At 42.8% G+C, this 26,381-nt stretch overlaps 1 protein-coding gene across 1 annotated transcript in view; it reads left to right on the top strand.

Annotated features, from left to right (window-relative positions):
- CCDC149 (coiled-coil domain containing 149) overlaps window positions 1-26,381 on the top strand; it is a 92,486-nt gene extending 66,105 nt beyond the window's left edge. The window contains exons 7-12 of the mRNA XM_075930634.2: window positions 1,643-1,715; window positions 3,030-3,114; window positions 3,775-3,919; window positions 12,012-12,088; window positions 18,694-18,813; window positions 23,632-26,381. Coding sequence (XP_075786749.1) covers window positions 1,643-1,715; window positions 3,030-3,114; window positions 3,775-3,919; window positions 12,012-12,088; window positions 18,694-18,813; window positions 23,632-24,281 — 1,150 coding nt within the window. The 3' untranslated portion in view covers window positions 24,282-26,381. The remainder of the gene's footprint in view (window positions 1-1,642; window positions 1,716-3,029; window positions 3,115-3,774; window positions 3,920-12,011; window positions 12,089-18,693; window positions 18,814-23,631) is intronic.

The raw sequence follows: 26,381 nt of genomic DNA, 5'->3' as shown, positions 1-26,381 counted from the left end.
CCGCTGGTGGCTGGAGCCTCCTCCCCACCTCTCTGCCCCCAGCCCGACCCTTCTCCATCTCTGCTGGTGGGTTAGTGCATGCGAGGGCCCAGCCCCAAACTGAAGGGGCCAGGAGAAAACGCGGTACAAGCTCTCTCCCCCTTCCAGGGTCGAGCTCAAGCATGCAGCCGGGGGGGAGGGAGAGAGGAGGACCACATATATTGCCTTTGCCCCTGGGTGCATAACACCCTTGCTACATCTTCCCCCTTCCCCTCCCCCACCCCCACCTCCGGCATTTCTACCAAAGGTTGTCTCCCAGTTCTACATGTCTCGGGACAGATTTGTACCAGTGTTCTTCCCAAAACCCCATGCTATGCCCAGGGAGCCAGCCCTTCACTTGCTCACAGGAGAGCTCTGGCATTTTTATCTAGAAACAACAAGACCATTTCGTAGGTCAGCCCAACTTTTTATTTCCATAGCTGAAAGAATGAGGGTCCTCCCAGTATTAACCCAATGTTTATAATCTTTAATCACATCCTTTATCAAAGCATGCTATGATCTTGCAAAGAGACCAGCATCTCCTATCGCTATGCATTCCGCAAGTGCACATGCTTCGCTTGCAGTTTTTCTGGTGCAGGTGCCTATTCTTGATACTTGTAGGGCAGCCACTTGGTCATTTACCAGGCATTCTGCTATTGTGCAGCAGGCTGGGGATAACACAGTATTTGGCAGAGAAGTATTGCAGTCTGTAATCCATGTAGTCTCCGACTCTACCACTGTTGGAGAACCTCTAGCTCTACCTACATGAAATGAACATGAGCAATCCCTTGAAGGAAAAAAAAAGGTTACTTACCTCTTGTAACTGTTGTTTTTCGAGATGTTTATTGCTCATGTCCATTCCAAATCCCACCAGTTTCCCCTTCATTGGAAATTTCTGGCAAGAAGGAACTTAGGGGGTATGGGCCTAGCAGGGGTATATATGCGCTCATATATTGGCACCACTCCTGAGGACTCCCTGGCTATCAGCTTTTTCTCTCTGCTGAGGGAAAAAGCTTCCGACATCCGTGCATTCAGCGCACATGCACCTACATGGAATGGACATGAGCAACGCATCTTGAAGAACAACAATTATGAGAGGTAAGTGTCCATTTTTATTTACTTTCTTTTCATTTGGCTTGGTCTAAACACAGCTTTTGTGTAACTTTTGGTTATGAATGGCATTTTTCTCTTAGCCAAAATAAGTTTGTCCCAATCATAGTATGGATGCAATGACACCAGGATACAGTTGTTATGGTATAGGTTGTTCCCTTACTTCGTGCAAATGAATTTATAGAGCAAGTCCACTGTAATGTATCAGAAGGAATTATGGAATATCCGACCAGTAGTTCGTCCCAGCACATTGGCTAATACAACATCCATATGTGAATGCGTGTCTGGCATGGGTAGGGTTTTGCAGTGGAGATGCTCCACCCATGCTAGGTGAATTCTGCTGTGATGACATAACTGTAGGAGTCCCTTCATGTGATATGTTCTGCCAATGGGTCTGTTGGTGCCTTGTGCTGCACAATGACTAATCTGTTTGCCACTGCTTAATAAATAACAAGCAAACAATATACAGGAACAATATACAGAAATTTAATTATATCTGTTACGTATTTTTCAGATACCTTCAAGAGAGATTAAAGCAACTGCAAGATGAGGTCAACCTTCTTAAATCTAATATTGCTAAGTACAAGGTAGAGTTTTCTAAGCATTCTGTTACGATGCGCTCCTTTATTTATAGAGTTTTAAACTTTTTTCATTTGTTTAGAGCATGCACATTTTTAAAATGTAAAATTGTTTGGGTCTGCAGCACCTTAAAGCTAAAATTCAAGGTGGAATACCACTTCCTCTTAACTTTAGTAGACAACTGGGTAGTTTTAGTACCTATATGTGTTTTTGTTTATATCCCCAGTTTTTCCTATAGACTTCTTTGCTATATTTATAGTATAAAATGACTTTTGTAGAAATGTCTGAAAGTGAATAGGTTTGTTTCAAGATCTAGGAAAAAGTTGCTCCTTTCAGTTGGTGTTAGTGTGAGATTGTTATGGCTTCTTGTGAAATGGAGGATTGGTGGTGATGGTAGAAAATTAGTGCTCTTGTGTTTCTACAGAGTGTTACAATGTTTATTATCGTGCAGTTCTTTTATCTCCGTGTTTCCTAACACCAGTACTGTTGATTGGTGAATCTTAATGATAAAAGAAGAAAAATCAATCTCCACTTCTGGGATAGACTGTATGCAGTCTCTTGTACAATAAATCTTCTGGGCTAAATCTAGATGACTGGGTATTCTTTTTCTCATTCTCTGCTCCGATGTCAATCAAAAACCATATAGTCCTTCTTTCTGTATGAGACTTTAAATCTGATGATAATTATTGTTAAGCAGTGTCAGCATTCCCTGCCATTCTAGTGAAGAGCAGAATTCCTCCAAAGCATTCCCAACCTCATTCCTGGCACAGGAGTGAGAAACTGTGACCACAAAGTAGGCTCTTGTGTGCATCTGATGGCTGAGGGGACAGTTCTTGAGGAATAATTAGAGATCATCTTTAGTGAGAATCATGATTTTGCGTGGAACTCTCCCTGAAAACCAGCGTTTTCTGTTGAAGGAACTTGAGAGCTTTAGTGCTCTTTTCATTTCCCTTTTTAAGCATGTCCAAGAGCATTTCTAGATGGTCAGAATTTATTCCAGGATGCTATTCCTCAGGGTGTATTGGTGCTTTTACAAATATATTCAACCATTTCCAGAAAGAGGACTGTTCTAAAAACCCAAGGGGGATAGAAAGAACAGTAAAGGTGATGGTGATGAGGTTCCTAGATTCATAAGGGTCACAAAAGCTCTTTTAGTCTACATAGCCCATACTCCACAATGAGCCCCATTCATCCAACCTGTGGTATAGATACAGAATCGGGCTCTAGAAAAGTAACTCCAGGATTAATATCCCCACCTTCAAATCATTTACTCTAATAAAATGTTTTGACTAATGTTTCCAAAAATATTTTTGTTTCCTTAGAATGCTCTAGAGAGACGGAAAAATTCAAAGATCCATAGCAGATCCAGCAGTAGTGCCCTGACTGGAGTCCTTTCTGCAAAGCAAGGTACTGCATGGATGGATTATGGTGGTATTGTACTTCATTCTTTCTTCACTCAACTCAGGTTCTCCTGCGCTGACTTCTCCTTTTCATACATTTGCATTGTTTCTAGCTGCATCAGATGTCCAAATGTGATGATGCTAGTGGACTTGCTGAGCGTGGTTTAATGAGACCACAGGCTATCTTATTGCAGAGGAAGGTTCTTATAGGCTGGTGTATGGCAGCACTATCACATCAATCTCAACCTGTGCGAAGCAATCTTTCGAATTAAACCTTCCTTATGGACATGTTGTTTCAGTTAGACAGAAGAAGAATATTTTTTTCTGCCAATGGCAGGAGGTCCCAGGTCTTCAGAGGATAGAAAAATGAGGCTCTTTCCAATTGAATAGAAATCTGCTAATTCCAAAAGAAATATTGTCTAAGGAGAAAATGGGTCTAGCTATGTTAGTACTGGTGAGTGCTGTGGAACAATTATCACTTCAGATAGCCACCATTTTTATGATTATTTGATTATTGTATGTCTGCATTTGTTTTGCTGGTTGGTTAGCATAAATCTACATTTAGCTAAGTAATGAAACAAAGGTGGACTTGCTTTTTAAGTCAGACTAGCTCCTTGTGTCACATTTCTGTCCACACACAGTTTTATTTTTGTTTTTAACATTGTAGTCCAAGAGTTGTTATCGGAGGACCATGGATGTAGCCTACCAGCCACACCACAGTCCATTTCAGATCTCAAATCTTTAGCTACTGCCTTACTAGAGACTATCCATGAGAAAAATATGGTCATACAACACCAAAGGCAAACCAACAAGTAAGTAGCATGACTTGGAGGTCGGGGAAAATCAATACGGGTATTCAGAACACTTTTTAGGCTAGCATTTGAGGTTTGAGCTCTTGTATATAAAATAGGAACTTAAACAAGGAAGGGAGGTCAGGTAGATCCAAATTTATGACAATGACATTTCATGGAATAGCAGTTGTTTAGCCAAAGCCATGCAAACTCCTAATATAGCAACTGAAGCATTGGTTTTACAGTCCAGCAGCTTATGCCTTGAAATACTTATTGTATGATTCCTAATCTGCCTTGGACATTGTTTAAGACATCGGACTGTGTCCTTATGCAGCACAAGAAAGTGGAAAATTGGAAGCATTTCTTTATTATGTATTCAGCTTTTTAGCAGCACTGACTCACTAGTGGTAATCAGAGGTAATTCAGGCTTCTAAAAGGCCAGAAACAGGCAGATATCTTTTATGAAAGGAAGATTAAATACTAAAGGAAACTGGATTGCACTAGACTAGATAATTCATTTTGAAATGTGACCATTCCTATACATAAGCATAATCCATAGCATAATTCTTAGAAGTGGCGACAAAAACGTAGGAATAGTTTGTAGGCATACTTAAATTCTGTGGATGGAGCAAGGGTCTGTTGAACTGAAGGGAGGCTAATGTCGCATTGGTATCAGGGAATTTGAGGAGAAATCCAGGCACCTTCCAACCTAGCTGTCTCTCTGACTTGCATCATTCCACCATGTTTCAATTGAAATTTATGATGTCATGGTTCTTTGACATGTGCCCTGCTTTATTTTTGCCCTGTTTTTGCCTGTAAACTTTGCAAATTGCTATGTAAGTATTAAGAGTGTGTCTCACTACAGCTCAGAGCATGCCTCACGGTCTGGGTAGACAAACTTGTGCTAGCTCTGCTCAAACTAATGAACTAAAAATGGCAGTATAGACAGCAGCACCAAGTATATTTTTTTTACCAGGATGGTTGCTTTTTTTTTTTTTTTTTTTTTTTTTTTTAAACTCTTAGTTTGACCTGATTGCCCCTCGCTACTTGTCTGTTTTCTCCAGATCCTACTTCAAATAACCTTCTCAAATTTAGATAAGTGGAAAGAGATGCAGATATTAATGGGGCCATAGAAGGATCAATAGAAATTAGCAGCATGGCCTGAAAAGTAATGAAGAAATAGAACACTTTTTGGTGGAAAATAATCTGGATGCACAGATACTAAATGAGACATATCTGAAAAACAATAAAGTTGCAAGAGATTAAATGATGGATATTGGATTACATATGACTTTGTAGTGTAGCACAAAAAAAGGCCATTGAAACTTTGGTCAACATATATGCGCGCACAGCCTATCCTCCTCTCTTCAGGTCTGTTGTTACCATACATGTAATCAGAATACAGGCAGTCCCCGGGTTACGTACAAAATAGGGACTGTAGGTTTGTTCATAAGTTGAATCTGTATGTAAGTCGGAACTGGCGTCCAGATTCAGCCGCTGCTGAAACTGACCAGCAGTGGCTGAATCAGGACGCCTGGGGCAGAGCAGCTGGGGTGCTGCCGGGTTGGTCCCGTAGCGCCCAGAGCGGCGCTACGGGACCAACCGGCAGCGCCCCAGCTGCTGTACAACAGGTGTCGGGAGCAAAGCCGCGGAGCACGGGGGCAGTGGGACAGCCCAGACGCGCCATGGCTGTCCTGCTGCCCTCGGGCTCCGTGGCTTTGCTCTGCTTTGCTCCCCGTCCCCCTGGTCTGTAGACCAGGGGGACGGGGAGCAAAGCGGCAGAACACGTGGGCAGCGGACAGCCCAGACGCTGCCCGCGTGCTCCGCGGCTTTGCTCTGCTTTGCTCCCCGTCCCCCTGGTCTGCAGACCGGGGGGATGGGGAGCAAAGCGGCGGAACACGCGGGCAGTGGACAGCCCAGATTCATCTGGGCTGTCCGCTGCCCGCGTGTTCCGCTGCTTTGTTTCCTCTCCTTGGTCTGCTGGAGACCAGGGAGAGGGAGGGCCCCGTTCGTAACTGCGGATCCGACGTAAGTGCGTAACTGCTTAACTCAGGGACTGCCTGTACTGCATTCAGTTTGGGTGCCTCTATGAAAGAAGGAATGATCAAGTGGAATGAGTTTGGAGGAAAGCAGCAAGGACAGTTAGCCTAAACATCTAGCATAACTATGAGCTAACCATGATTAGAGCAACCTATAGATATTGGGAAGCTGCAAACAGCAAGAAGGGAGATTCATTATTTTGGATACTGTGAGAGGCAACAGGATGAAACAGAAAAAGTACAACTTAGAAAAACATCCTGACAGCACAGTGAGGTATTAAACCAAGGCTACTCAACACGCCACCCGTGGGTGACATGCGGCCCACGGCCCATTTATTTGCGACCCGCAGTGCAGTTTGGATTTATGCAGGTCTCAAGACACGGCTTGCAGGTGGGAGCCAAAACACAAGAAGTAGTCAGTATAATGGTCTTTTGTTGATATGTGTTTTAGTAGTTAAATTCCTGGACTATCATATGGGTGGAAATCGGGTAAATATTGCATTTTATTAATATCAGCAGAACTGACTTAAATGGGGCCTGTGAGTTGTGTAGTCTTGCCTTAATCTTTCCATTCATGCCTGTCAGTGTGAAAGAAACTATTTGCATATATATTTGTATGAATATGCAACTACACTTAAGCACGTGCTATGGGTCTCCTTGTGGCCCCCAGCATTTCCAAAGTTGAGTAGCCCTGTATTAAACCATGGACTGGTCTTCTAAGGGAAGCAAAGGAAACCTTAGTGCTTTGGGCATCTAAAACAAAATTTTACAAACCCATATAAAAAGTTGGGGCAGGGGGTGAGCTAATAGTAGTAAAGGCAGATACCTGAAAACAGGAAGGCAAACCAAACTAGTGATGAAATGTGAACTCACTATGCAGTGTTGCTAGGGTGAGAGAGGGATGCACAAGGGAGGAGAAGCTTCCCCTCTCCTCCAGTGTCTGGGCCAGAGGTGAAAAGTAATAAGACATTCTATAAATACATTAGAAGCAAGAAGACCAACAACAGAGTAGGCCCACTGCTCCGTGAGGAGGGAGAAACAATAACAAGAAACTTGGAAATGGCAGAGGTGCTTAAGTCATTCTTCCATTCTACTCTGCGCTGATTAGGCCTCAATTGAAGTATTGTGTCCAGTTCTGGGCACTGCAATTCAAGAACATGAGGGAAGACTGAAAAAACTGGGTTGGTTTAGTTTAGAAAAGAGAAGACTGAGGGGAGGGGAGACATGAAAGCAGTTGTCAAGTATCTAAAGGTGTCTCAAGGAAGAGGGAGACACACTGTTCCTCTTGGCCTCTGAGGGTAGGACAAGAAGCAATGGGCTTAAATTGCAACAAGGGAGATTTAGGTTGGACGTTAGGAAGACCTTCCTAACTGTTAGGGTGGAATAAATTGCGTAGGGAGGTTGTAAAATCTCCATCTCTGGGGATATTTAAGAGCAAGTTGGATAGACATCTATCAGGGATGGTCTAGACGATGCTTAGTCCTGCCATAGGACAGGGCACTGGACTCGATCACCTCTCGATGTCCCTTCCAGTTCTAGTGTTCAGTGATGCTGTGCTGACAGGGGTTTCATGCAAACAGGCATTCCTCCTTTCTCAAGGTTAGAGATGCAGAGAGGATAAGTTAGAGAGGAGGCTGGGAGGGCAAGCTGGCAAGAGAATGGAATGTAATGTGAGGAAAGATGACCTAGCTCAGTGATAGAAGTATCTCTTTTCTTCATCCTTCTATTCCTTTCACTCTTTCCCTGGCCTTTCCTGTTCAGATTCTTCTGTGCAGCAAGGTAACTGTGAAATCACATTATATATTAACTGCCTGTTGTGTTCAAAATCTTCTTAGAAGTTTAAAAATTCAATTTGCTTTCTTTTAAAACTCCTCCTTTTTTTTTTAACCAAAAGGTGATGACTCTTTTTGACATACCACTTGAAACCACTGAGTTTATTTACTACTTTGTCCTACATGTACATAGGCATCATCCCTGGAGAATGATTCCCAGTGTGTGTTTTAGTTAACTTGTGCTCCCTCTGCTGGTCTGCTGCAACACAAGGAGAACAATTTGAACCCACAGAAATGGTGGTGGTGGTGGTTGTTGTTGTTACCACCAAGAATTAAAAAGAATTAAAAATAGGATATTTAATCTTTCCCTTACAGATCAGTCTTAACAACTGTGCTGAGTACTCATGAGCAAGGATTGTAGACATCAGTTGCTAACCTGTCTCTCAGGCAGGAGTTTTTAAAATACGACAGGACAAGCCAAGACTGATTAGCACACACTAAAGAATGTGGTAATAGATCCACTTCCCCACACTCAGCCCAGGTGGACTCAGGGTGTTTTTAGGTTGGGATTTTGTTTGTTTTTTTGAGTGACTGGCCAAGCACATATTGATACCATAAGGATTTTCTGTGGTTTTTTTGGTGGGATATATACTCACAACATTTGGAATCAGCAGACAAAAGCACTTGGGCTAGATGTTTGGAACACAGTTATCTTATATTGCACCCTCAGCTTTCCTGGTGCTTTTATTGTTAATCCGTTTTTTGCCAAAGGCAATGAGATGAAATCCTATGTGCATATTATAAATAAAAATAAAGTAGGCAAGAATATCCTGAATTGGCATTAACTGATTTGTCTCCCACAAATGAATTAACCCATTCCCAAAATGCAAACCCATCTTCAGAGTTTGAAGGCTAGGACAGTGATGGAATGCTTTTGTTTAACAGCTACGGTACCAGGGTGGTGGTAACTTTCGGTTAGACATCTGGCTAATGTCTGATCTAGGTTAGCTTTCTGCTCCTGTATCATGTCCTGGGTTCCTTTGCCACTTACTGTTGGAATGCAGGGCTGAGAGCTAATAAATGAGACTTTGGTACCTAATACCTTTAGCGCCCACTAACCCTTAACCAGGAGGCAGGACTACTTGGGGTAATGGGTTTAAAAAGCCAGCTCCAAAGAGACCAAAGAAACTAGTGAACAGAAGCAGCTAACTGGAGTTTTGCAAAGGAGTTTAGAGAGTGCACGAGAGAGCCAGATCCACCTAATTAACATGGTCTAATTACATCCCCATCCCTACCCCAGGCAGGAGTAACTATAAAGCAAGCACAGGTACAAAAGCAAAGTTTAGTGCACTGAATGCAATGTGTATGACGATATGCCATGAAGACAGATGGCATATATTTGCACTTGGTCCAAGTAGCTCATGGCCCTGGGAGACAGAGAATTGGCTCTTGAGACTGAACTGGATGAGCTAAGGAAGACAGATTGATAGATGAGACTTCTTGGGACACACTAGAGCAGACCTGCTCTGTCTGACAGACTCTGTACTGTTGGGGACAACGAAAGCCTTGGGGAAGGCAAACATCAAGGTTGCGTGAAAGGAAATGATCCCGTAATTTGGAACTTCCTTCCAGATGATGTAATGGTAACCTCTTGTACTGATACATTGAGGAGGGGGGGCAGAGGAAGGATCCAAGTTAAGACTAGGTGATAGTAATGGGGGATTTGATCATTAGAAATAAATAGCTGGGTTTGTGACGACTAGAAGAACTGCATGATGAATTGCTTTACAGATGCCAAGGTACAAAGAGCTTTTGTGACATCTGAACAGACTTTTGTGCAGTGTTAGGAAGAGCTGACACTTGTGATATGTGGAGGGACCAGTGATCTAGGGTAAGGTAGGAGAGAGCTCATGGAGGTCAAACTTAGGCTGCTAAGTAGGAGGTTAGAAGTAAATGCCTCTATAGTGGTGGTGTTAGAAATGCTTCCGGTTCCACACACAGGGCAAATTGGGCAGAAGTGCAGGATCTCAATGCATAGCTGAGACAGTGATGTAGGGAGAAAGAATTTGGGTTTATTAGGAATTGGAGAACTTTCTGGGAAAGGAGGGACCTTGCTAAACCAAATGAAACCATATTGCTGGCATGCAAAACTAAAAAGGTCACAGAGCAGGGGTGGGCAATAATTTTTGAAGGGGGGGGGGGACACGTCACAAATTTAGGAAGTGATCACGGGCTGCCCCAGAATGGGCGGGACCAGGATACTTTGCATGCTTCCCTGCCCACAGACCCTGATTGGCCTGGCGGTGAGGGTGTGTGTGAAGTCTTTGCCTCCGCCCCCACCCTACCAGGGGTGCATGGCGCCTACAGGGAACTGCCAGCGGTTTTGAACAGGCCAATCCAGGCCTTACGGCAGAGGAGCGCATGAAGTCTTTGCCCCTACCTCTGCTTTGCCAGGGGCATGCAGCTCCTGCAGAGAACTGCAAGCTGTTTTGAACAGCTGGTGGTTCCCTCTGGTGCTGTGCACCCTTGGCAGGGGGAAGGAGACTTCACACATTCTCCCGTTCACTTGGTCTTGATTGGCCTGGGGACGGGGGAATGGCAGGGTGGCTGTGGGCCAGATCAATTGGCTTGGCGGGCTGGATCCATCCCACAAAAGCTGTCTTGCCCGCCCCTGTCAGAGGGTACACGTTTGCAAAAATAAACATTTGCTAACATCCCTTTTGTAAGTGTCTCCTGAAGATGGGAATTACTCCCTCACTTCCAGTTGTAGGAATACCTTCGATATCTCCTTTCCATTGACAATTGTTCGGGATTTAGTTAAGGACTTCTGGGTTTTTATTTAGAGATGTGTTCTAAAGATTAAACACTTAAAAAGCTTACCACAAAATGGAACCTTTCTTATTTTGAGGGGAAAATTAAGGCTAAAGATAAATCTTGCTGGAGCTGAAGATAGTATTTACAAGAGGTTCAGAAACCAAATCCTGGAAAACTAGGAAATAGTCAAAACTTAGAAGTTGGTAAGGACTATAAAGAATTTCAGACTTTTTTTCTATCAAGAGAAGAAAACCAACAAAAGCTCAAAACTGAAGCAAGATCTTGTTCAGTGCAGATAACCAACATGTTAGATACAGTGTAATTGAATAGTCATGAAATGCATGAAAACTTAGCAGTTACATGACTATTTGATAGTCCCTGGGGCAGGGCCAGCAGCCAGTGTGCTCCCAGCCCCACTCCTGGAGAGCCCCCTGCCAGCCCGCTTTTTGTTATCTTGTTAACCTCTTATCTTTTGTTTGATTAACAGTGATGGCAAGCCCCAAAAGGTTCAGGTTAAATAGTCTTTCCAATAGGTATTACATTTACTATGAAAGAAATACTGTGAGAATAATATCTATATTCTATATTATATATCAGAAGCAGCAACACAGGGCAGTAGCAGCCTGTTTCTGCAGGGGGTCCAAGCTCCCATGGACAGGGGCTGCTTTGGCATCCCATGGAGCAGCCTCTGTCGGGTGAGTCTGGGCCTGCTGCAGACAGAGACTGCTCCGCAGCAAGCAGCCCCATTCCACAGGGGGCCTGAGCTCCCTATAGACAGGGGCTGTGCCGGCATCCCACCAGCCCTCCACTCTTCATTGCTGCTTCTAATAAAGACAGCATGGGGCAGGAGGCAGCTTTTAAGCTGGCTTCCCCTGAGCACCGACTCATGCTTTGCTTGCTTCCCATGGGAGGCAGCAAGAGGGGACAGTTAGCTCTGCAGAGCCAGCATGTGTGAAGAGCCATCTTAAAAACCAGCTCCCCATGTGTACTGGCTCCCGCCTGCCCCCCTCACCCTCCATGCTGCTGCCTCTCAATCAGATCAGGATTGGATGCTTGTGGGGAGCTAGCACTGGCTCCTGCCTCTTCTCTCCCTCCGGCTGTCTCTGGATCACAGGCAACAAGGTTGAGGGAAGTGCACGTAGTCAATAAGCCTGGGCTTATTGGTTAATCATTTACTGGACTATACACTAATATCCTTCTTTTTTATATCCTTCTACTTCCTGGTTTCACAGAACCGGCTAGAAATACCATAAGAGCTATTGTCACAGTATTTCTTGCATAGTAAATGTAAGACCTATTGGAAACATTATTTAATCTGAACATTTTGTGGTTTGCCATCACTGTTAATCAAACAAAAGATAATAGGTTAACAAGTTAATATGTATGAGCTGAGACTGTGGAGAACGTATCATGAAAACATCTACAAGTGGTAGAAAATTCAGTGAAGGATTTATTTCTCACTTTGAGGTATCATGTCCTTTTTTTCAGAATTTTAGGTAATCGAGTGGCGGAGTTGGAGAAGAAGTTGAGAACTTTGGAAATTTCTGGTTTGTGGAGTCTTCCAGGTTAGTAGACATTCAGAAAAACATGATTTGAGAATGGCTATTCAGGATCAGACCAGTGGTCGGTCCATCTAGCCCAGTATCCTATCTTCCTTCTGTGATCAATGCCAGGTCTTTCAGAGGGAGTACAACAGGCAATTATTGAGCGATTGATCCCTGATTGTCCGATCTCAACTTGTGGCAGTCAGAAAGTTAGGGGTTGCATCCCTCACCAACTTGGCTAATTGCCATTAATGGAACTAACCCCCATGAACTTATCTAATTTTTTTTAACCCATCCCCTGGCAATAAGTTCCACAAATTAACTGTGCTATATAAATAAGTACTTCCTTTTGTTTGTTTTAATTAGCTACCCATTAATTTCATTGTGTGACCCTTGCTTCTTGCCTTATGTGGAGGGGTAAATGACTGTTCCTTATACAGTTTTTCAATACCATTTGTGATTCTATAGATTTCTACCATACCCACTGTTTTTCTAAGCTCTTTTCCCAGTCTTTAATTAATCTTTCAAATGGAAGCTGTTCCATTCTCCTTACCACCAGCATATTCGTTACCCTTATCTGTACTTTCTCTGTTCTAATGTCTCTTCAGAATTGGGGTAACCAGAATTATATGCAGTATTCCTGGTGTGGGTGTACCATAGATTTATATAATGGCATTAATATTCCCTGCCTTACCATCTATCCTTTTCCAAATTGTTCCAAATATTTGGTTACTTTTTTCCCCCACTGCTGCTGCACATCGAACAAGTGTTTTCAGAGAACTGTAAATGACCACTCAAGAAAGATCTTGGAGTCAAATCAGCCAATTTAGACCTCATCATTTTGTTAGTTGTGATTGTTTTCCAATGCTATTATTTGGCATTTATCTGCCATTTTGTTGCCCCATCACCCAGTTTTGTGAAATCCCTTGAATTATTTAGTTTTTGGGATTTGAATGTCCACTTTCAGAGAAATTGGTTAAAATATAGCCATATTTCCATGACTGATAGAGGTTATGAAAAAATGTATTTTGAACATTTCTTGAAAATCTGGTTTAAGGTGTATCAAGTTGGAAACCGAAAATCACTAGTCACTTACGAAAATGATGACTTTACACACATTTTAAATCAGGATATAGTAAAGAGCAAAAGAAATACCATTTGGAGAATGCAAGAAATAATCAAACTATCACTATATGGGTTGTAGCTGAAAAATATTAATCATCTGCTTTAGACGTTAGTATACAATTCTATAACTTAATATATTAACCAGTTTTCAGTGTTTTATTAATTTTAGTGAAATGTGCATTATTGAGGTTACATTCTGATTTGTTTTCTCTCATTACCCCTAATTATTTCTTCTTTAACCATCTTCCTCTTTGGTGTTGACACTACTAGGTTGTGTTTGTGCTAACAGTTTCCCACTGCAGCTACCATTAGCGGTAGCAACTCTAACGTAGACAAGGTTCTAGGTAATCTAACATATATCATTTAGGTCTAACCATATGAAAAAAACCACTAACAGCAATGTACCTAAAGCGTTCTAGTGACAAATCCCTCCAGTTCTACTCTTGATGTTGGTTTTTCCTCAAATTCTCTTGATGCAAATGCAGATAAAATGTCTTGAGTCACACTTAGGTTTACATTCTAATTTAAATTTCATGTGGAGTTGCTTAGGTATTTAACATATTGACATCCTATTTTGTTTTTAAAATGTTCAATGAAATTCATAGTCTAATAAATGTAATGTTCTGTCTTTGCAAAAATGTATAAAAATAAAATAGAATAAATGGAATGCTGAGAGCTTTTTACTTCATTGTTAGTCTATTTAGGGAAGACATCCAATTAATTTTAAAACAATAACTGTCTCTTTTCTTCCTTTCTTTTGCTGCCTGAAGGCCTGAGCTACAATGTCTCAGTGGGATTTGGGAGTAGGTTCTACTTGACATGTATATTTTTAGTAACTAATTTTAGCAGTACATTAAATATTGTCACAGTATGTAAATAAATAGAAATATTATCTGAACATTTTTATATTTGTCATATTAAGATGTTCAATTGAGTGAGTTAGATGGCCACAAGGGAAATAAAGACTCCTGCACAAGACAGTTCTTTTACATTGGGAAAAATGATAGTGAAGGATGATACTCAATAGTTGTAACTGAATTTTACCCTAAATTGCAACTTGCATCAAGCAGTGAGGCTTCTTTCTTTGTTTAATGAAAGAAGCAGTAAATTAAGAATTCACTTTTGTTTCCAAGTGTGATCAAGCTCAGAGATTCACAGTCTGAGTCTTGCAATACCCAGTAGGGTCACTAAAACTTTTTCAGATGGTTACAAACTGGCTTCTGCTCTGTGAAATACCTTCTTGTATCTGGTACTATGAGAACTATCATAAGAATGTTGGCTTGGGAGAAGGGTGAGAATACCTGCTCTGACTGACTGATGATAGAAGGATTTTTGAGAAGAACACATCACTTGATTTACAGTGAGTTGAACTTTGTCATTGGAAAGACTTGCAAGTGAGAGCTGTCTTTCAACCATACTAATGAAAGAAGTGTATCAGTCAAGTTCAATAAATTTCAGATTCCTAAAAACAGGATGAGTATTGCCTAAACAATCACCAGCAATAGACTATATCTACTTATTAAGTCCATCACTATGCCATCAGTGACTCTTCTGAATATATTAAAAATATAAATAGCCTTAACATTCACTCTCTCTTTGCCATTCTATAAGAGAAATGACTTGATAGTTTATAGGTTCTTTAGTTGACTGGGTTCTATTTGCTTATATGGTAGGGGAAAAACTGTGGGTAAGTACAATCCAAAAAATGGATTTTGTTTGAAAGTGGTGAGGTCTGTAGTTGTAATCTTTTGTTGGGGTGAGTTCCATAGGGTAGGTCTCAATCCTGCAAAGTGTCTTTCACATTAAGAGCCACCCTTATTGGGTGATGGTTTCACTGTACTAGCAAAACTCAACCTGTCACAGGAGAGCATAGTTGTGTTGGGAGAGGTCTCGGGCATGGATTACCTCTGTTCATCTCCACTGAGGGTGGAGCAAAGATGGTGTTTCAGTATCCTGGTAACATTTCAATTTTGTATTAGTTTCCTAGAACTAGGGTGATGATTACAATAGAAATGTACAGTGATTGTCACCCCACTTCTGAGACTTCGGTGTAAATGGACACTTTGTATCAACAATTGGCTTATAATTATCATGCTCTCAAAACCAATTCCCAGCACAGAAGAATTAGTCTGAGTCCAAGAACAGTTCACTTGCTTTTTCTTATGACTGTAGATGCTGCAGATCCCTTTTGTTACTCAGCGAACACCCACTTAAACCAGCTGAGGAGCTGCATATTTCCTCTCCGGGGGAGTGGTGTATGTAGCTCAAAACAGTTTCATCTCCTTGGAGTGGATATTTAAAAGGAGGCGAAAACTTCAAGGGATTTGACAAGACTCCATATGAGAACATTGTATTCCTCTGAAGAAAGAAGGAAACATACTTATCTTGCCATCCTCTCACTCTCTTATTTACCTGCTTATTTTCAGCGCTATACATTTTTAACTAGAAATCCCCCCGAAAGCTCCCTAAATTATGTCCCTTCCAGCAGCTTTATGTGGAAAAGAATAACTTACAGAAGTGAGCTAGCTTAGTACAGGCTGTCCCCGACTTACATCGGATCCGTACTTACGAATGGGGCTTTTCTCGCCCCGGAGGACGCGGGCGGCGGGACCGCCCAGACGCGCTGCGGTCCCACCGCCCGCATCCTCCGGGGCGAGAAAAGCTGCTCCGTGTCTCCCTGGTCTGCTAGGGGGAGGCCCCCCAGCAGACCAGGGAGATGCGGAGCAAAGCCGCGGAGGACCCGGGCGGGACTCGGCGCATCTCGGTCCCGACGCCCGCGTCTCCATAGTCTGCTGGGGAGGGGTGCGCAGCTAGTGCTCCCCTTCCCCCAGCAGACCAGGCTTTTCTCGTGGACGCCTGTGGTAGAGCAGCTGGGGCTCTGCCGTTTTTCCCACAGCGCCACTCCTCCACACTAATGGACCAACCCGGCAGCACCCCAGCTGCTCTGCCCCAGGCATCCCCAAGTCAGCTGCTGCTGAAACTGACCAGCGGCTGACTACAGGAAGCCCAAGGCAGAGTTGCTCTGCCCTGGGCTTCCTGGAATCAGCCGCGGATCAGTTTCAGTAGCAGCTGACTTGGGGATGCCTGGGACAGAGCAGTTGGGGCGCTGCCGGGTTGGTCGCCGCAGCGCCGAGGTGCGGCGCTGCGGGGACCAACCTGGCAGCGCCCCAGCTGCTCTGTCCCAGGCATCCCCAAGTCAGCTGCTACTGAAACTGATCCGCGGCTGATTCCAGGAAGCCCGGGGCAGAGAAACTCTGCCTCAGGCTTCCTGTAGTCAGCCGCTGGTCAGTTTCAGCAGCGGCTGAATCTGGACGCCAGTTCCGACTTAAGTACAAATTCAACTTAAGTACAAACCTACAGTCCCTATCTTGTACGTAACCCGGGGACTGACTGTACTCAATCAAAATTATATTTGATAGCCACACTCACACCGTTCTCCACAGAATATGGTGTAGCAGGAGTCAAACCTCCCATTTACAAGGATGTGAATCACTGTTATAATGTATGAATAAGACACTCAAGGCTTGTGTCAAGGCTGTTCCCCACTCTGGCATGACATATGCAGAAGTGGGGGCCCACAAGAGCACCCAAAAATTCCTTTGGCCCAGTTTGAAATCCCTACCTGCATTGCTGTTGGCTGACCACATGATACTTGCCTAGGTACTGAAGGCATTAGCTAACCCAGTCATAGTTAACCCTTTAGTCGCCAGGTGCTGGTCAGCTCTCCTGATTATGACAGCTGGTCATACAATATTGCTTAGATGGCTAGAATAGATGATGATCTGATTATTTTGAGGAGCCAGCGGCTTCAAATGGGGAAGGTAAAAAAGTGAATGTGTTTTACTGGGTAATGGCTGGTCGGTGTTCGTACTGGAAGCCCCAAGCATTCCAGCTTGGGCTTTACTTTCCTGAATCTGACATGCTATACAAGGTGCTCAGAATAAACAACTCCATTGGCTCCCATTCTGTTCAGGAAGAGCCAGTTGATTTTTTTTTTTTAAATATCTCCATGGACTTGCCCCATCCTGTGTCCTAAGCCTTTCATGTCACTACTCCCCTTCCAATCACTTCTGTTCATCTAGCCCCTGCCCATTTCTCGGTATGATTTTACCACTGTCCTAGAGAAAAGTCTTTCCCCCCTTCAGCTTGTGCCATTTGGAACAGTTTGTTCTGCTTCGGTAACTGCCACCTTCAGTTTCAATTGAAAATTTGTCCCTCCTTCCCTTATATGATAGACAGCCAAGTGAAAGTAACTAACTCCATAATTTCATTATTTGCTGTAGAATATGCAGAGTTCAAATGCAAGTTATGTTTGAGCTGGAAGTCTGATCTTGACCTGGTCAAAATTTCTCCAGGATTATTTTATTTGTATTCTAGAAACAAGTAGGACCCAGCAAGGTCAGATCCCCATTGTCAGACATCAAACAGGCAGGTGAAAACATAGTTACAGACAAGTTTTTCAACAGTGACTAGAGATTTTGAAAGTCCAAACTGACATCACAAGTAAGGGACCTGATTTAAACAGAGGGTGCTCAGACGTTCTTGACTGGCAGGCTTTTTCAAGGTGCTGACAGACTAGGCTAAGGACCCCAGAGTCACTAGTTCTTCTTGAAAATCTTAGCTTCTAATACTGATTTAAGACAATATACAGAGAACATCCCAACAATGTGGAGGGACACAGCAAGTCCTTTGTCATCTTTCTTGTTTAATGAAGACAAGCAAGCAGAGTAGTAGCCATCGTCTGTCTAGACATTATTTATCAGTTGGCAATGTTCTATGGCCTCGCAGAAACTTGTAAAATTCTATCTACAGTGCAAGAGAGAAATTACCCCCTTGCAGGCAGATATAAACCATACCCTTTAGAAATGGATTTGGGTCCATGCATTAAAATCCTCAAGCCTTCCCTTCTTTGCAATGTTACTGTTTTCTGCCTACCTCGTAATTTATACTAATATTTTAAGCCTTTGGGGATATAATGTATATAAAAATAGGTTAGAAAATGGCATTTGTAATAGACAGTACAACAATGAAAGCAAGCTATAGAGGGTAAAAGGACAGAGTGAAATGTTTGTTGGCCTGGTGTGCTCTTTAGAGTCTCGGATGTAAATGATCTCTGCATTTGTGTAATGCTTTAATCTAAAAATAATACTTTCTGCATCACTTCTAATATGATCTGATTACAACAGAATACAGCAGCAGCTGGTCGTCTTTCAGCAAATTAGAGAACTGCCCTTTAACCAGGAATGTTGGTAGAAGTGTGTGTGTGTGTGTGTGTGTGTGTGTACTTTCTGTATTTGGCTTGTGCACTTCAGCTGTTGTACGTTTGTGGTTTTACTTTGTTCTGTAGAAAGGATTCTTGTAAGAGCTACTTTAACCTTTTCTGACACTACAAAAAAAAGAGGGATAGGTTCTTAAACTGGAAGATATTTTTAAGCAAAACCAAACTCTCTGGTCACTCATTAGTCAGCTACTGAACCTTTCCAATGCTTTTGTCATTTCAGGTGGAAAAGATACCATAACATTCGGTGACCCAACCTTGCCTGTTCTACAGAGGTCAAGATCGCCATTGCGAACATTTGCTGACAAGCCACAACAGAATGAAGCAGCACAGAGGCATGAAGGTGAGCCTCTAGCTAGGGCATAGGTGGATCGATGCTACATGTCTTATCAAATAGAGTAAAAGTGAAAGCCAAGGTTTCATGCCTGTATAGCAGTAGGTAAAGATTCCGTGATCATAAAGATTAAATCAATCAATCACAACCCACAGGCCCTTCAAACAGGCATGGAAGGACTGATAAATGACTGAATAGTGACTTGCATAGTGCAAGAGGTCAGGTTTTAGAAGCTCGAAGGAATTTTGCAACGTAGCTGTATGCTATAGGAAAGCAACACATGGTATGTGTGTGTGAAAACTGGCTCCCTCCTGTTCTCTCCTCCTCCCTCTGCTTTACAGTGCACTGTAGGAAAGCAGACTATGGAACTTGCTTAGCATTCTCCTGCATTAGACATGATCTACAGATGAAAGGCCTCCTGATTGTGCCTGGCAAATTGAAATAAACCCCTGCTGTTGAGCAGTTGATTCTTCTTTTATATTAATGCATGCGTTTTGTTAAAATCCTTTCCCAATCACAAGCTCTAAGATCTTCCCTTAAAAGTCCAGCTAAGCTCTCTTAGATGCTAAGTAGTAAGCTAATATTTTAATGAAAACACTACTTTTCTTTACTTTTCCTTGGTGGACAGGGAGTAGATTTTTAGAGATGCCTATACACATTTGAATAAGTTATTTAATGGCTATAACACTTTTGGCATGCCCAGATCTTATTCAGTCAACCATGAAGTACTGTAAATGTTTTATTAATTCCTCAAATTAAATAGATCATAGCTGCATTTTGACTTCATTATCCATGTTATCAGATGATTGACAGCAATTGATTACTTTTAGTCTTGATCAGCTGATTATTTTCTTGTGCTAAAAATAGGAAATTAAACCATATTTAACACCTTCATTGAATATATAAATAACGTACACGTACCAGTCTTCATTTTAAATAATAATTGGGCTGTAATTAAATCTTCACTTATTGAAAGTGTTTCATTGATATCATTCCATTGTCTTCCATTTTATTCGTCATTGTGGGCAGGGGCTGGTAGCACTCCCAGAATTAAGATTGCTCAACACTTCCTATTATAAGAACCTGCATACCCTTCCATGTAACTTTGCTGAACTCCAGCCATTTGGGCTGAAATTTTCCATGCTGAGTGTGTGTCAGCCTAAACTGGTTTGGGCTTTTTTTGGCTTTGTTTGCTTTGTTTTTTAATTTCAGGCAAAACCGTTCAGATGTTTCTGAGAACAAGATGTAACACTTGTAAAACGCACACACCCTTCCCACCATCTAAGGCTTTGTCTACACTTAATTTAAAGTGCGGCTGTGGGGAGAAGCTAACTAGTTTACACGGATATTTTACAGTGCTGTAACATATTGAGCTCGGGGGAGGGGCGTGTTTTTTCACACCCCAGAACCATAAAGCAACAGTGCTGTAAAGTGCCAGTGTACACTTGGCCTAAATGGTATTTTCTCTGTGGACTATCTATTATTGCTGTCAGTTACTCCGTTAGCTTAAGTAGCCAAGACATGTGTGATGCAAGCTAGTTCGGGCCCCTTATCTATATGCGCTATGATGCTGTCTTGAATTGCATAAATCAGTTCCTTCTTAATTGTTTTATATAGTAGTTTAGCATTTGGAGTTTGTTGTAATGATGTACTTAAAATGTTTAAAAAATATTGAGGAGGGGAAAAAGGCCTTTTCTACTCCTGCCTGTCATATGCTGCTATAAAAGCATTGTATCTGATAGAAATGTTGCAGGGTGAACTATGTAACTTCATTTATTGAAGGAAGGCTTATGAAAAGAGAAATGGATCTTAATTTAACTCCTGAAAGTGGCATTGTATTGAGCTATTACTCATCTCTTGTGGCAGGGAGTTCGATATCTCCAGGCCTTATGTGGAAAAACGTAGAATCATAGAACCATAGAGCTGAAAGAGACCTTAGAAGGTCATCAAGTCCAGCCCCCTGCCCAAGGCAGGAGCAATCCCAACTAAATCAACCCAGCCAGGCCTTTGTCAAGTGGAGACTTAAAAACCTGTAGGGATGGAGATTCCACCACTTCCCTAGGTAACCCGTTCCAGTACTTCACCACCCACCTAGTGAAATAGTTTTTCCTAATATCCAACCTGGACCTCTCCCACTATAACTTGAGACCTTTGCTACTTGTTCTGCCATCCATCACTACTGTGAACAGCCTTTCTCCAGCATTTTTGGCACCTCCCTTCAGGAATTCAAAGGCTGCTATCAAATCCCCCCCCCCCTCTCTCCTCTTCTCTAGACTAAACAAACCCAAATTCCACAGCCTCTCCTCATGGGTCATATGCTCCAGCCACCTAATCATTTTGGTCACCCTCCTCTGGACCCCCTCCAGTGAATCCACATCCTTCCTGTAGTTGGGGGCCTGTAGTTGGGGGCCCAGAACTGGACACAATACTGCACATGTGGCCTCACCAGAGCCGAATAAAGGGGAATAATCACTTCTCTGGATCAGCTGGCAATGCTCCTCTTAATGCAACCTAATATGCCATTAGCCTTCATGGCTACAAGGGCACACTTTTGACTCATATCCAGCTTCTCTTCCACTGTAATCCCCAGGTCCTTTTCTGCAGAACTGCTACTTAGCCATTCAGTCTCCAGCCTGTAACAATGTTTGGGATTCTTCCATCCCAACTGCAGGACTCTACACTTGTCCTTGTTGAACCTCATCAGATTTCTTTTAGCCCAGTCCTCCAATTTGTCTAGGTCACTCTGGACCCTATCCCTGCCCTCCAGCATATCTACCTCTCCCCCAGCTTAGTGTCATCTGCAAACTTGCTGAGGGTGCAATCCATCCCCTCATCCAGGTCATTAATAAAGATGTTGAACAAAACTGGTCCTAGAAATGATCCTTGGGGCAGTCCGCGGGAAACGGACCGCCAATCTGACATCGAGCCGTTGATTACTACCCACTGGGCCTGACTTTCAGATTTCTCTCCATCTTTCAGTCCATTTATCCAATCCATATTCCCTTAACTTGTTGGCAAGAATATTGTGGGAGACCGTATCAAAAGCTTTGCTAAAGTCAAGATATATCACATCCACTGACTTTCCCATATCCACAGAGCCAATTACCTCATCATAGAAGCTAATCAGATTGGTCAGGCACGACTTGCCCTTTGTGAATCCATGCTGATTATTCCTGATCACTTTCCCCTCTTCCACGTGCCTCAAAATGGATTCCTTGAGGATCCTCTCCATGATTTTTCCGGGGACTGAGGTAAGACTGACCGGTCTATATTTCCCTGGAACATCCTTCTTCCCTTTTTTAAAGATGGGCACTACATTTGCCTTTTTCTGATCATCCGGGATCTCTCCTGAAATCCACAACTTTTCAAAGATAACGACCAAAGGCTCGTCAATGACATTTGCCAACACCCTCAGTACCCTCGGATGCATTAAATCTGGACCCATGGATTTATGTACGTTTAGCTTTTCTAAATAGTTCCTAACCTGTTCTTTCCCCACCAAGGGCTGTCCACCTTCTTCCCATATTGTGTCACATAGTGCGTTTGTCTGGGAGCTGACCTTGTCTGTGAAGATGGAGGCAAAGAGATCATGGAGTACTTCAGCTTTCCCCACGTCATCTGTCACTAGGTTACCTCCCTCATCCAGTAAGGACCTCACACTGTCTCTGTTCATCATTGTCTTGCTAACATGCCTGTAGAAACCTTTCTTGTTATCTATCACATCCCTTGCTAGTCTAAATTCCAATTGCACTTTCACCTTCCTGCATTCTCGAGCTGTACGCTTATACTCCTCCCTAGTCATCTGTCCAAGTTTCCACTTCTTGTAAGCTTCCTTCTTGTGCTTAAGTTCACTAAGGATTTCCCTGGTAAGCCAGTCGGGTCTCCTACCATATTTGCTTCTCTTGCTGCACATTGGGATGGTTTCTTCCTGTGCCTTGAGTAAGGCTTCTTTAAAATACTGCCAACTCTCCTGGACTCCTTCCTCCTTCATGTTATCATCCCAAGGGATTCTGCCCATTAGGTCTCTGAGAGAGTCAGTTTGCTTTTCTGAAGTCCAGGGTGTGCTTTTACTGCTCTCTCTCCTTCCTTTGATCAGGATCCTGAAATCTACCATCGCACGATCACTGCTTCCCAGGTTGTCACCCACCTCCACTTCCCCAATTATTTCCTACGTGTTTGTGAGCAGCAGGTCAAGCTGTGCATGGCCCCTGGTTGGATCCTTCAGCACTTGTACCAAGAAGTTATCCCCAACATTCTCCAAAAACTTCCTGAATTGTCTGTATACTGCTGTATTGGTCTCCCAACAGATGTCAGGGTGATTAAAGTCCCCCACGAGAACCAGGGCATCTTCCCTGGAAGCATTGTCCTAGGTTCCATCAACTGCAGTGTCCCTTTTTATCATATCTGTTAAGTTATGTAAGAGAAGCTGTCTCTGAAATAACTGGACCTTGTCCAGTAAGAACTTCCAGTGTTCTGATGGGTTCATTCTTTGAAGGGGGTCTAGAATAGGGTAAAAAGCCAAGGTAGAAAAGTTTCAGAGGGGTAGCAGTGTTAATCTGTAACTGAAAAAACTTAAACAATGAATAGTCCTGCAGCACCTTACAGACTAACAACAAATGTAGATGGTATTGTGAGCTTTCGGTGGGCACAACCCACTTCTGCAGAGGCAGGGGAGAATTCAACATAATTAAGTTGTGCTCTGATATATCTTTTACCATAGTGATGGACAACTAGTGTTTCACTAGCTAGATCATCTTCTAAGTGTCCTTTTTGTATATAAATTCATAGAACTTACGCTAGTGTGTTGTTGTCCCATTTATCTTTTAGCAAAAGAGAAGGGAAAACAAGATGAAATTTACGCTGTTTCAACAGAGTTGATAGTTCCAGAGGAAGCTGCTACGGTCTATGACAATTCCCAAGCAAATATAAAGACCAGTACCCAAAAGAAGACTTATCATTCCTCTATGCCCCAGTTTCCTTCTGAGGAGGAAGAAATAAACCGGTGTGAAATAATTAAATTGACAGAAGAACAGGTAGTTGCAGAACTGGAGGAGAGCCAAACAGCAAGTCTACCAAAGAGCCGGAGTACAGTGTACCAATCAGAACTCAGTGAGTCATCCAAGGAAGAGTCCCCTTTATCTAGCCCTGATTCATTTGACCCTGTGGAGCCATCAAACTACAGGAATGAGCATGTAGCTGAAAATTGGGTTCTGAAAGAGCGTGAGGAAATGGCAGAAAATAACTGTGAAAATGTAAATGAGAGAGAGGGTGGAAATGGCAACACACTGGACACGGACGACACAGAAGGACATGGAGATCTAACTGTTTCAACCTCTGACTTAAGCAATGTCTCCAGTAATCCTCCTGAACCTGAGTGTGACAAGTCATCTGAGCCCACTGAACACATTGAGCATTTGAATGACAGCATGGCTTGTGATGAGCCCAAGACCTCCAGCTTCTCTCTGTCATCCTCTTAGGGAGGAAGCTGTGTAGCTGTGAATATGGGTAGTAACCAAGTTAATCTGCCATAGAAATGGCTTTTTTACATCAGTCTGTCAGCATTTGTCTATTAAAGAGATGTCTTTCTTCTGATTGTAGTCAACCAAAATAATGTAAATATATAAAATTGGGTAGAACTTGAAAATGATGGGGTAGGGAGACTGACATAGTGGAGAAAAACGGGACCAAGAGACTGTCCATTCTCATTTTTAGGTCAAGTCCTAGCTGGGCATAGCATGCATAATGTCCAATGCCTATTGGTATGTTTTCTAAGGGTTTCAAAGGGGATTTTTAGCAGATGAAAATTTGAGGTGATAAGCTGAAGAAGATCTAAAGGTTGACAGGGTTTTGTTTATTTTTTTTAGATTTGCCTTCTCTGTATTTACTTGCTGTGAGTGTATGTATAGAGTAGCACAACCTCCTCCCAGACCTTGCACCCTAATCCTGCTATCCTTGGTCACAACCAAAATCCCTGTACTTGTGCTCCAGGTTACACTCTCCTACCAGACCCTGCACTCCTTCCTCCGTACACCTGTTTCTCTCCCCCCTCTTTCCTCCCGTCCGGCTGGAATAATCTCCTGCACCCACAACCCTCTCCAGACCCTGCACCCTAATCCCCTGTCCCAGGTCACAACCTAAATCCCTGAACCCCGATCCAGGTCACAATCCCCTCATTCACCCAAACTCCCTCCCAGATCCAACACCCTAATCCCTTACCCCAAGCTCCCTCTGCACCTGGCCCCCATTCCAGACCCCACACCTCCTTAATTAATATAATGGAAGAGTGTGACACCGCCCCCCCCCATAAAAATTCATTGCCCACCCCAATCAAGGCTCATCTCCACTTTGATTAGGTATAAAACAAAAATGTGGCATGGCAGTAACTCTTCCTTTCCTCCCTCAGCTCCTCAGTCTTTTGGTTAGTGGTGTGGGTTATTCTTTGGGCCTTAAAAATTCTTCCCAAGCTGCGAGTGTGCAAGCAAAAAACCCTTCTGTTGTTAGAGAGGGGCCTTCAGGGCAAGGAAGGCAGCAGCAAGGGAGCACTTCATGTTGGAGCTCACAGCTGCTAGAGTTGGGGAGGCACTTCTTCTCCCCTTTTTAGAATAGGGAGCAGTTTCTGCAGCTGTGGAGCTTCTATGAGCCAGCAGCCATGGAGACAATTTTTCTGCTGGCTTGGGACCTAATGGTCTGTAAATGTTCATTTCTCACTCCTAGAATTTGAAATCAATCAGAGAGAATTAAACCAAATTTAATAAACTTCTACTAATAAAAAGGAGAATATTTCCCAGATTGAGCCTTTGTTTGACAGATATCTGCCAGCTGCGGATTTTTACAGCCCACTTGTCAGCTACGGAAAAACAGGGTTTGTATTAACAGCCCTGACAAACTTGTCTCTATATAGAAACTGAGCTAGCAGGTGCTGCCATTATCAAAGGTGTTTTGATTCCATGAACAGTATGCGCTTGGCAAAAGAGAGAATCTGCGTGTAATGGTTATATCTGAATATAATGAATGATGGGAGGCTGAAAAATGTGACCTGCCTTTTTTGTTTTCATGCATCCTCCTAATAGGAGCATGCATGTCACCCTTTTTCTGCTGTCTGCCTGTTCTGTCGTGCTGTGTGCTGGCAATACTTGCATCACGCCTCAGAAATGCTCCCTTTCTGTTTATAGGGCCTGAGGCATTGCTTCATGCTGGTATCAGCAGCCCCTTTTGAATCAATTAGGTCCAAATTCAGATGCTTGGGGGGCATGCTATGGTAAAAAAAAATTATGCTTTCTTCCCTCACCCTGGTTATATTTATGTTCCTCAAAACCCAAGAGGGGCTGTTGATGTTAATGGTAAAATAACTGATTAAATTATTGACTTGGTTATTTATATGACAGTACTGACATGCATGAAAAAATAGACATGCACAAAAATAATTGAAGATGTTTGTGAAGGGTTTTGTAACAAATATTACCCTCCATGTGGTGATTGTTCCAATGTATATGTTCCTTTCCATCTTTCATCATGGCCTTAGGTGTTCTAAAGCTAAATGCTAGAGCAGTTCTGAATAAAAATGCAGCCAAAATTCA

Source organism: Pelodiscus sinensis, chromosome 4 (genome assembly GCF_052426305.1).
Source record: "Pelodiscus sinensis isolate ZL-2025 chromosome 4, ASM5242630v1, whole genome shotgun sequence".
Taxonomy (NCBI): Eukaryota; Metazoa; Chordata; order Testudines; family Trionychidae; genus Pelodiscus; species Pelodiscus sinensis.
Note: the sequence above shows the minus strand (reverse complement) of the source record. Positions and strands in the feature narration are given on the sequence as shown.